Source organism: Scyliorhinus canicula, chromosome 2, assembly GCF_902713615.1.
Source record: "Scyliorhinus canicula chromosome 2, sScyCan1.1, whole genome shotgun sequence".
Lineage (NCBI taxonomy): Eukaryota > Metazoa > Chordata > Chondrichthyes > Carcharhiniformes > Scyliorhinidae > Scyliorhinus > Scyliorhinus canicula.
The window spans coordinates 13,909,097-13,921,635 of record NC_052147.1 but is presented as its reverse complement, the minus strand read 5'-3'; the positions used below and the strand labels follow the sequence as shown (position 1 = coordinate 13,921,635).

Below are 12,539 nucleotides of genomic sequence, written 5' to 3'. Positions count from 1 at the left end.
GTTCCTGTCACCTTAAAATGGCCCATCACAAACTTGTACCTTTTGGTAAGCATCCCGCCCTCCTGACCTGGGGCCTCCTCTATTCAGGCCGGTTGCTTATTGGCAACACGTAATATGTGGTCAGTGCCTGTAATTGTGAATCGATTGTCGACCACCCCTAGTCACTGGCAGCACTCGCTCCCAACGGTGCAAAATATTGGTTCGAGTCAAATCAACTGCTCTGCACAGGAATACATTTGTTCTGCAATGTGTGGAATATGCTACGATTAAACTGTGCAATAACACGGATTGTGAATGATTGCTCACTTGGATTTCCAAACTGTCGGAGATAATTGATCAAGCTGCGACCTTTAAGAGGAAAAAAGAATTACCCCAAATCAATGCGCCGGCATACACTTCCACAACCTTTGTGGCAAAAAATTCATCACTGTCACCTGAACAACAACATATATTTGTATAATACAGTCCACTGTGCAGTTCATGATTGTCGAACTGAAATAAAAAGGAACCGCGTTGGTCGCTCTCGGGGCTGTTAATTAAATGAGTATTGTTCCAGGATCAAAGCAACAGCATAAGTGTTCGAAAACATGACAGTCTTAAAGGTTAGTTGCGGAGGTTTTGTTAAAAGAGTTATAAACCATCATTAAAATCAATAAGACTTGAGCAATTTTATGCTGCGATTGCAGCCATTTTGGATGTTTGATCATTTGCACCTCCAAGGTGAGCTACCATGTTGGAATAAAATCCCTGAATAGAAAAGCTATCCTAGTATTTGCTGAGTTATGGAGGTAGCGAATGTTCACCATTTTAAAGAGGGGCAACGCCATTCAAAAATTATTAGCAGACGGATGCAAGAAGGTTTGCTCAGTGGAATCAACCTGTGGAGGAGTGGGTTCCACTAAATCTAGCTTAACGTGGGGAGGTATCTGATCTAAATGAGGAGAGGATTGAAGATCATTGGGCTGTGTGGGTGATCAAATGCCCCATGGTGTGGTGAAATTTGACTGCTGCTGAGTTTGAGTTGGAACTAAGGTTTATTTAGTGGAGATATAGGAAACAATGAGCAAATAGTCTGCATTTTTGTTCATTATCCTTTGGAGATCAGGGACTGTTTGTGCAGCACATTTCCTCAGGGCGTTACGTGAGCCAGATAGGGTCCATTATGGCATAGAGTTGATATGGACTGAAGGAATGAGCTGACTCTCACATAAACATTTTGTCTCACCTGTGGTCTGTCAGGATGACGTGTTTGAAGTTGAAAAATATTGTTGCATTGTCACTCCTGTGTTGAAAGGAGCCTCTTCTGTATCCTCTCCATCCCCAGAACAATCCTTTGTAAAGAAAAAAGACTATTGAGTATAAAAATTGGCAAGTCATGTTGCAGCTATACAGAACCTTAGTTAGACCACACTTGGAGTATAGTGTTCAATCCTGGTCGCCACACTACCAGAAGGATGTGGAGGCTTTAGAGAGGGTGCAGAAGAGATTTACCAGGATGTACCTCCACTCTATCCCCGGAACCCCACCTGACCTTTTTTAGACACTAAGGGGCAATTTAGCATGGCCAATCCACCTAACCCTGCACATCTTTAGACTGTGGGAGGAAACCGGAGCACCTGGAGGAAACCCACGCAGATAGGGGGAGAATGTGCAGACTCAGCACAGACAGTGACCCAAGCCGGGAATCGAACCTGGGACCCTGGCACTGTGAGGCCATAGAGCTAACCACTATGTTACCGTGCTGCCCGGTATGCTACCGTGCTGCCTGGTGTTGGTGAGACCACATCTGGAGTATTGTGTCCAGTTTTGGTCTCCTTATTTGAGGAAGGATGTGGTGGAATTTGAGGCAGTTCAGAGGAGGTACACCAGATCGATTCCAGGGATGAAAGGGTTGACGTATGAGGAGAGATTAAACAGTTTGGGCTTATTATACTCACTGGAGTTCAGAAGGATGAGAGGGGATCTGATCGAGGTATATAAATACTAAAAGAGATTGATAAAGTAAACGTAGACCAAATGTTCCCCCTTGTGAGGCAATCTAGAACGAGAGGTCACAGATATCGGTTGAGAAGTGGTAGGTTTAGAACTGAGATGAGGAGGAACTACTTCTCGCAGAGGGTGGTGAATTTGTGAAACTCGTTGCCTCATAGTGCGGTGGAATCTGAGTCATTAAATGGTTTCAAGAAGGAGATAGATATATTTCTGATAAAAAAACATGTTGAAGGGATGTGGGGAACAGGTAGGGAAGTGGATTTGAGACCAGGAAGGGATCAGCCATGATCTGATTGAATGGTGGAGCAGGCTCGAGGGGCTGAATTGCCTACTTATGCTCCAAATTCCTATCTTCCTATGTACAAACAAATTAGGAACAGTAGTAGCCCACTCGGCCACTTGCCTGCTCCGCCATTCAATATAATCACGGCTGATTCCTATCTACTCCTTAATATCCTTCACCCCCTTGTTAATCAAGAATATATCTAGCTCTGCCTTAAAAATGTTCAAAGATTCTGAAACTTATTCTTATCCTGAAACTTCTGTCACCCTGTGGTTATGGCATTCCTACAATGGTGTTAGAAAGTTAACTCCAGGATATTGAGTCAATGGTGATGAAGGTGTGGCGAAATGTCAAGACTTCGAGAAGAACTCGAACGTGCCATAATGTTCCAATGACATTGCTACTCTTGTCCTCGTTTCTAGAGGACACCGAGTGGGTGTGTGCTGTTGAATTAACCTTAGTGAGTTGCTGCAATACATCCCAATACATCGTATATAAACTGGAGCCACAGCCTGGCAGTGGTGTAAGGAGTGGATATGGGGTCCAGTCACAGGACAAGGAGTACTGCTCTGACCTGGATGGTGTGGAGCTTCTTGGGAGTTGGTGATGCTGCATCCACCCCAGATGCATGGTGAGTATTTGATCACCAAGCCTGATGTAAACCTTGTAGATGATGGAGAAACTTTAATAGGTTAGCAGGTGAGGCAGCCATCACAGAGTCCTTAGCCTGCACCTTGATCATTCAGCCATATTGATGATATGATTGACTAAATTTAACCTTTGGTCAATGGCGGCGTCCTTCAGATCACAACGGTGGAAAACCTGCCGATAGTCTTGCCATTGAAGGCCAAAGGGGAATGACTGGACTTTCTCTCTTTCACAATGGTTACTACCTGTCACTTGTGTACCTCTGACAGTACCTGTTAGTTGCCAGGCCAGGTTTTAATTGTTGTCCAGCTACTGTATTTTGCTGCTTCAATATTAAACACTGGACAACCACCAGCAATCAACCTCAATCCTGACTGCATGACAGGGAATGGTCATCGATGAAACTGCTAGAAATAGCGGGGCGGTTCTCAATGACCTGGGATGTGGTGAGAAGCCTCAACGATAACCATGTAGCACAGGGCTAAATCGCTGGCTTTGAAAGCAGACCAAGACAAGCCAGCAGCACGGTTCAATTCCCGTACCAGCCTCCCCGAACAGGGACTTTTCACAGTAACCTAATTTGAAGCCTACTTGTGACAATAAGCGATTTTCATTTCATTTTAATTTCATTTCATGTTCCTTTGTGTTACGTTTTCCTCCAGCCACTGGATTGTTTTCCCTTTGACTTTTCCCCACATCTATTGACCTCAGTTTTGCTGGCGTTCCTTGGCGCTACACTTGGTTACCTGTTAACCTTGATGGTGTGAGCGCTCACTCCTGCCTCCCCTCTATTCAGCTCTGGATCAAGGCTGTGATAAGGTCTGGAATCAAATGATTCTGGAGAGTGTTTCATGCACTTGGAAGGGCAGTTAGGTACTTGGCAGGATCTTGAAGCTGAACAGAATGTTGATTGTAAATAGCCATCTCCAAGGCTGTTTACTGAACATAAATGAAATGAAAATCGCTTATTGTCACATGTAGGCTTCAAATTAGGTTACTGTGAAAAGTCCCTGTTAGGGCAGCAGGGTAGCATGGTGGTTAGCATAAATGCTTCACAGCTCCAGGGTCCCAGGTTCGATTCCCGGCTGGGTCACTGTCTGTGTGGAGTCTGCACGTCCTCCCCCTGTGTGCGTGGATTTCCTCCGGGTGCTCCGGTTTCCTCCCACAGTCCAAAGATGTGCGGGTTAGGTGGATTGGCCATGCTAAATTGCCCGTAGTGTCCTAATAAAAGTAAGGTAAGGGGGGGTTGTTGGGTTACGGGTATAGGGTGGATACGTGGGTTTGAGTAGGGTGATCATGGCTCGGCACAACATTGAGGGCCGAAGGGCCTGTTCTGTGCTGTACTGTTCTATGTTCTATGTTCTATGTACTGCAGTAACAAAAACAGAAAATGCTGGATAAACACAGCAGGTCTGGCAGCGTCTGTGGAGAGAGAAACAGAGTCAAGGTTTCGAGTCTGGATGGCTCTTCAGAGTTAAAGAGAGGGAGAAATGTGATGGATTTTATCCTTGATGTGGAGATGCCGGCGTTGGACTGGGGTGAGCACAGTAAGAAGTCTTACAACACCACGTTAAAGTCCAACATGTTTGTTTTAAACACTAGCTTTCGGAGCACTGCTGAGGAGGGAGCAGTGCTCCGAAAGCTAGTGATTTGAAACAAACCTGTTGGACTTTAACCTGGTGTTGTAAGACTTCTTACTGGATTTGTTCCTGATTAAGAGAAAGGGTGCAGCAAAATAGAAGGCCGGGGATAGGAGGGAGCTCAGGAGAGATTTGACAAAGGTGACTTGGAACAGAAACAAAGGGAGTGTTAATGATGGTGTTAAAGACTAAAGAAGGTGTTGATAGTGGTATTGAGGTAATATAGAGGGTGGAATCTAATGGCTGTGCCCGACTCAGGACAGGTCGCGATGCGGCCGGTAAATCTCACAAAAGGTACCTTGCGAGATTTACCCGGCTCGCTACGCCTCGTGAGATCTAATGCTATCTCGTAAGATGCCATGATCCGGATTCCGCCCACAGTGGGCAGGGCCCAAATCTGCATATTAAAATGAGCAGCTAGGCTCACTTTAATATGAACCCGCCAGAGTTACCCAAGGTGTGGGATCTAACCTCCGTGCCTTGGAGGCCCCGAGCGAGCGCCGGTTAGTACTGGTCTCCACCAACATTACAAAATTCTAGACTAGGTCATCGCCAATTGGGTCAGGTCTACTCTGGAGTCGGTGATCCACCCTGATCTGACCTGTGCTGTACCCGGCAGGAAGATCTCTGACAGCCTCGCGCTACTCAAGGATACGATCGCCTACGTGCAGGACAGGAGGGTGGACACCTGTCTCATCAGCCTTGACCAGGAGAAGGCTTTTGACAAAACATCGCACACCTACATGATGGATGTGCTCTCCAAAATGGGGTTTGGGGAGGGAATTCGCAATTGGATCAAACTGCTCTACACAAACATCTATAGCGCAGTCTCAATCAATGGGTGGGAATCAGAAAAGTTCCAGATCAAATCTGGAGTCAGGCAGGGCTGCCCTCTCTCCTCGGCCCTGTTTGTGTGCTGCATAGAACCTTTTGCCGAGTCCATCAGGAAGGATCCGGGTATGAAAGGAGTGACGATCCCAGGCAGCGGAGGCGTGCAAGTCAAAGCCTCCCTGTACATGGACGACGTTGCCGTTTTCTGCTCGGATCCCGCGTCTGTATGCAGGCTCTTGAATGCCTGCGACCAGTTTGAACTGGCCTCAGGAACCACGGTAAACCGCGGCAAGAGTGAGGCCATATTCTTTGGGAACTGGGCCGACCGGTCCTTTGTCCCCTTCACGGTCATGTCAGATTACCTGAAGGTGCTGGGGATATGGTTCGGAGCGGCTGGGGCATGCACCAAAAACTGGGAGGAGCGCATTGTCAAAGTAAAACAGAAACTGGGCTGGTGGGAGCAACGCTCCCTCTCCATTGCGGGCAAAACCCTGGTCATCAGGTGTGAGGTACTCTCGGTGTTACTGTACGTGGCGCAGGTCTGGCCCATCACTCGGACCTGCGCCGCAGCAGTCACCCGGGCCATCTTCAAATTCATCTGGAGATCCAAGATGGAACGTGTCCGAAGAGACACAATGTACAAACCTCTGGATAAAGGAGGGAGGAACGTACCCAACTCCGTCCTCATCCTGATGGCCACCTTTGTGCGCAGCTGCATCAAGCTGTGCGTGGACACCCGGTATGCAAATACCAAGTGTCACTACATACTGAGGTTCTACCTGTCCCCGGTGTTACGAAGGATGGGCCTGGCCTCATTGCCGCGGAACACTCCAAGTAGTTGGACTGTGCCGCACCACCTGTCCCTCGTGGAAAAACTTTTGATACGCCGTTGACCACAAGGCAATGAAGCAGTGGTCAGCACTTAGTGTCCTCGAGGCCCTCAGGGTGAAGGAGACTGTGGAGGACGTTGGATGGTTCCCTGAGCCGACTGTCAGAGTCATCTGGCAGAACGCCTCATCCCCAGAACTTTCAAACAAGCACCAAGACCTAGCTTGGCTGGTGGTGAGAAGGGCCCTCCCTGTCAGATTCTTCATGTACACCCGAAGGCTCAGCATCAATGCACGCTGCCCTCGGAGTGGCTGTGGGGGAGATGAGACGGTCACACACCTCCTTGTGGAATGTGCCTTTGCAAAGAAGGTCTGGAGAAAGATGCAGTGGTATCTGTCAAGGTTCATCCCGAGCAGCTCTGTGACACAGGACTCTGTGCTCTACGGACTGTTTCCGGGGACCCACACCGAGACAAATATCAACTGCTGCTGGAAGGTCATCAACTCGGTGAAAGACGCTCTTTGGTCTGCCCGAAACTTGCTGATCTTCCAGTGCAAAGAATTGTCCTCGACCGAGTGTTGCAGACTGGCACATTCCAAGGTCCAGGACTACGTGCTGAGGGACACACTCAAGCTTGGGGCAGCTGCCGCCAAGGCGCAATGGGGAAAGGCCACTGTGTAAGGTCTTACCAGCAAATGTACACTGAGGGGTTGGTAACAGTGTAAAACCCCTCAGTCCGGGTCTTCAACACCACAATGTATAAAATAAACATGACTATGTAAATATTGAAGAAAGATTGTAACATAAAGAGGGATATGTGTGTAATGCCATCCCAATTGAATGGAAGAAAGTCAAGTGGATGTGTAACTTTGATGGAAATGTACAGTCAACACTATTTGAAATGTTCTGTAATGTTTATTATAGATTGTATGAATAAAGTATATTTTTTGAAAAAAAAACTGGTCTCCACCAACATGGGCCAGGCTAGGGGGGTCTCCCAGGTATAGGGGGCCACTGGGAGGTTGGACTCTGGGCAGGGTGAAACCCTGGTTCCCCCTGATGCTACCTGAGCACCCTGGCAGTGCCATCCTGGCAGTGCCACCTGTGCACAGGGTGGTACTGCCAAGGTGCCCGTGTGGCATTTTTCCAGCACTGGAGATTGGGCCCTGCCCTTATGAGGTGTTCCAGAGATCAGGACGCTATTTGAAAATGGCGCCCAGATCTCTTCCTTCTCTAACGAGCGCCAATCGCCAGTGCAGGAGGGAGCTCATTAGTGCAGAAATGGGACTGAGTGGGGCCTCAGCGGGACGTTCATCACCAAGGCCCCGAAATAGAAGAGTCCCATTTAATAGCGGGGCGGTTCTCGGTGCTGCCGGTGCCGGGAAACACCCAGCTAAATGCGCTCGACACAGGACTCTGTTTCATTTCCATCAAATCGCCCTCAGAGTTCATCGCTTAAAGTTGTTGAACTCAACGTGAAGTCCAGAAGGCTGTAAAGTGCCGATTGCTAGCTGCTATTTTCTGGCCTACCTCGGCAGGCTGTGAACTCAGCCTGTGTAGTCCAAAATCATGATGGCCATGAATTTAGTAAACATAATAGATTTAATATCTCACTGACAGGAATTCTCTGTCAAGCTCTCAGCACTTTCTATTTCATTGTGGTCAAAAACATCAACCCACGTGCCCATGGGATTAGTGTGTTTACAAACCAGCTGTTGGCTACAGATTGATTCCTGAGTAAAATGAGCCTATTTTCTCGAGAAGGATGAACGGCGATCTCATTAAAACATATAACATCTTGGAGGGCTTGACAGGGTCGATGTTGAGAGGCCGTTCCCCCAACGGGAGAGGCTAGACCTAAGGTTTCTACCTCAGGATTAGGATTTGGCCATTTCGGACCGGGTTGAGGAGGAATTGCTTCATTCAGAGGGTTGTGAATTTCTGTATTTGGGAACCTACTACAGGGAACTGTGGATGCTGCTATTGAGTATATTCAAAATCGTGGTCTAAGATCCTTGAGACACTAAGGGAATCCGGGGATATAGGGATCTGATCTTACTGAATGACGAAGCGGACTTGGTGCATTGAATGGCTCCCTCCAGGAATTTATGTCGTTAAGCTGTATCTGTTTGTGCAACAACATCAGGGGGAACATTTCCTGTATATGCTCAGTTGAAATATCACCTGGCAGCGTTGAAACAAACAAGTTAGTTTGACACAGACTAACAATATAGTTGAAGCTACTAATTAAAAAAAAAAATTTAAAGTGCCCAATTCTTTTTTTCAATTAAGGGGCAATTTAGTGTGGCCAATCGACTTACCCTGCACATCGATTTGGGTTGTGGTGGGGTGAGACCCACACAGACACGAGGAGAATGTGCAAACTCCACATGGACAGTGACCCGATGCCGGGATCGAACCCGGGTCCTCGGAGCGTGAGGCAGCAGTGCTAGCCACTGTGCCACCCAAGTTGCTAATTTTTAAGGAGTATTCTCTACTTGGCTGGATGAGTGCAGCTCCAACAACACTTGAGAAGCTCAACACCATCCAGGACAAAGAAGCCCATTTGATTGTCACCCAGCCACTGCCTCTGTCACCAGCTGCAATGCAGCAACCCACCTGGGCTCTTTCAACAGCACCTTCCAAACCAAGCCTCTACCACCTAGAATCAAAAGGGCACCAGATGCATGGGAATACCACCTTCTCCAAGTTCTCCTCCCAGTCACTTACCATCCTGACTTGGAACAGTATCACATTTCCTTCACTGCCGCTGGGTAAAGGTCCTGGAACTCCCTCCCTAACAGCACTGTGGGTGCACCTACACCACCGGGACTGCAACAGTTCAGGAAGACAGCTTCTGGAAAAGGCCACCTCCCATGAAAGAATAGAGAAAAAGGTCAATTGCAAGTTCTTATATTTAGACAATGAAAAATACGCAGGTCTTATCCGGTCAGTCAGGGAAACAGTGAGCAACAGCTCTGGTGGACACTCAGTATGAATTTCATAATGCGGTACAAACAATTAAATGTATTGTTGTTCCCAGATTTTTCATGGTAAGACAAAGGATAAAGATGGATTCCTTTAAGATCAGATTGTAAAATATGCACCGCTGGCACCGACTGTAACCCAGAGCTTTATTTACAGATACTGATTCGAGCCATCGCATGGATGTTCCCTGACTTCAGCTTTGCGTGGCTGGTTGATGAAGCAAAGAAAAACATGCCGCTGGAACTGGACTTCCTGAAAGAGGGCCACAACGCGGAGGTGGTGGCCGACATGCTCAAGCACTTCCAGTTTCTCAAGGTATGAATTTTAGAGCTTTAATCACGTGGCCTCCAACTTAAATGTAGGTGGCATTAATTGGGAAATGTCCTGACAGCCGTCAAAGCTTTTTGTTTATGTAAAGCCCCTGCTTAATTTTGTCACCGTGTTGCCATCTTTACTCTGAAAGTGAAGCATTTGAAGTTTGCTCCGATGGGAGTTGGAACAGAAAACAATTATTGGGTAAAATGCTGAAGCGTTCCATGTTTGACGCACAGGCAGTGCCACGGCCTGGTGTTGTTTGTTATGGTAATGCGTATCGAAGTAGGAGTATAAGGCAGAGGCATACATGGCTGGAGAGGTGGTATTGGGATATTAGAATCGGTTCAGGGGCAAGTCGGACTGGTGCTGAGCCAGACAGACTGCATCCGAACAGAGCTGGTAGGATAGGGCTATTTGGAAAGGTTGAAACTAACTTGGCAGGGCGACACCAAACTGTAATGAAGTACAAGATGCACAAAGGACAAGAAGAGACAGAGAGCACTAGAGTGGGAAATTGTAAGATATTATATAGGGCCAGAGGAAGAGAGGTTACAATATTGTCCAAATTAAGCTTATAGTGCACATATGTAAATACATGAAGCGTGGTAAATCAGCTTGGTGACCTACAGGCACAACTAATCACACGGGAGTATGATGTTGTGGCGAGAGACCTGGCTATAAAAAGGGTAGCACTGGGTATTATATATCCCTAAATTACATTGAAGGATATGAAAGGAAAGCAAGGAGCAAGGGTTGTGTGATTGGCAGTATTGATTCGGGAGAATATAAAAGAGCTGGAGAGACACGGGGCAAAATTCTCTGCCTCACGCCGCCAGTAGCAGAGTTCTCGGTGAGACGGAGAATCCAGCGCGGGGAGAAAACGGTTTCCGATGCTCCGGCCCACTGCTGGTTTCGTGATCGAGGTTCGCGCCTGCTCTGCTCACCATCGGGCTGGCCACCATATTCTCCGGACCCACGCGATTCTCCGGTCCTCTGGGACAAGCGTGGCCCTGACGCAGTGGAACTCGCGGCGGGCCAAGGGGGTAACTCTTCAAGGGAGTTGCCCCCAAAGTCCATCTGAGGGCCACTCTCCTCCCAACCCACACCTTCCCACCCAACCCCCACCAGACTTCCCTTCACCACTCCCCCCAGAGACCCCCTAAATAAGTAGACCCACCTAGAGACCCTCTAAATACAGACACCCCCTAGATGAGGAGACCCGCCCAGCAACCCCCTAAATAAAGAGAATCCTCCCACACAAATGCCCACAACAATGACCCTCTGTCTGGAAGCTAGAGAGCAGTCCAGACAAAGGTAGTGAAAAAAATAACTGTTATAACACGTACCTGGGCAATACCCCTGCTAGCTCAGACACAGGAAGCACCACCTGTCCATTTCCGGAAAGAGAAAACCAGTCAGCTGTGTTTAAACCCCCTCAGATCCTTGAGCTGCAAGCCATTCATTCATTTCCCTTACTAGGCTGTGATTGACAGCTTCCACATACACACAGCTGTCAGCTTTGTCCATTCATCTTCCTTCACGGTTGAGTAACTCTCAAGTGCTCGAAGCAATGTTTAAATCTTTGATTGACAGGTCCTGGCCCACTTCAGACAGAATTAAGTGCAGTCAATTTCCAGCTGACCACTTCAAAATCACTCGACGTGAAGGGAGGTAATCGGGGAGTACTTAATTCTGATTTGCTTGGGTGGGGGGCTTTGGCCAGCCATGCGACATCACTCTCAAGCCGCGCCCTCAAAATGGCAGCCTGTTAGTGGGATTCCCTCGCAAATCCCTCACAATTCTCGCCATGCATAAATTTGCATGGTACAGGATTGGGAATCTCTTCATTGGGAGCGCAAATCACGTGCAGTTGAGCTCCGACAGGAGAACACAGCTGGATTCTTTGATTGCCTGCGCCAAAATTGCATTCGGCATTTGGGCAGAGGATTCGTTTAGACGCCGAAATCGGGAGCGGCGCCGCTTTCCGGATGCTCCGCCCCTTTAAAAACTCTTCATCGCTGAGTACGCCGCACGCCAGTGGGACGGCCTCAGGACGCCACCTGAGGCCCTCCCCCGATGCTCAACTCCCGATAGGCCGACTTCTCGGTGGAGCGGGACACGTGTGCCCACAGTTTTCAGGGACCTCCCGTGGGTGCTGCGGACTGTGTAGAACGCCGCCACAGTCGGTGGGAGGGGGGGGGGGGGGGTGGGGGAGCAGCCATTCCGCTGGCGGGGGGCTTCGGTGAAGGCGGGGGGTGGTTCAGGGCTGGAAAGGGGGGTTACAGGGAGGCACTATCTGGCATGCCGGGTCCGCGCATGTCCGGCGTCATGTTGTACGGCGCGACCACTGCACGTCCCCGCCGTGCGCATGTGCAGCCACGGACCCGGCAATTCTGGTATCTGCTGGTAACGTGGCGCGACACATGCTCCGGACATTGCCTCAGAATCGGAGAATCCAGCCCACATTCTCCCAAACGGAGAATCCCGCCATGATATCCTTGAGGTAAACAAATGGCCTCCATCTGTGCTGCAACCATTTAATGATTGACATTGTCATTTAAAACTGTTACAATGGTGATGTTGTGGCTCCAAAGGGCTTTCACACCACCTTCAGACTATTGAATTAACCTAGATTTCACATTGTTATTCAAAATGATGCTGCTTAACATCCATTTCTTGGAAGAGTAGCAGTTCTGGCAGAGCAGTCCGGAGTGAGGAAATATTGGGAAAGAGATTAAGAAGGCGAATTTTCAGTGATGCTTCTACATTCCCATCAGCTTCTCCACATCCATCCCTTTATATCCCGTGATTCCCACTCCTGGGGCTCGCTCCCGGTGGCAGATCCTGCCGAGATGTGGCGAGGTTCCAACTAACACCAATTGATGGTAATCCAAATGTCATTAACGGGACGGACACCCTATCAAACGGCCTCCCGAGGTGTAACCGTCTCTCCAGCGGTGGGTCACTCTGCCGCCGTTTCGCATACCTAATTAAAACCGGGAAGATGGCGAAAT

General features: G+C 48.5%; 1 protein-coding gene across 1 annotated transcript in view; it reads left to right on the top strand.

The window, feature by feature from the left end:
* adck1 (aarF domain containing kinase 1) overlaps nucleotides 1-12,539 on the top strand; it is a 566,758-nt gene that overhangs the window by 322,624 nt on the left and 231,595 nt on the right. The window contains 1 exon segment of the mRNA XM_038773763.1: nucleotides 9,367-9,525. Within this exon segment, the coding sequence (XP_038629691.1) occupies nucleotides 9,367-9,525 (159 nt within the window).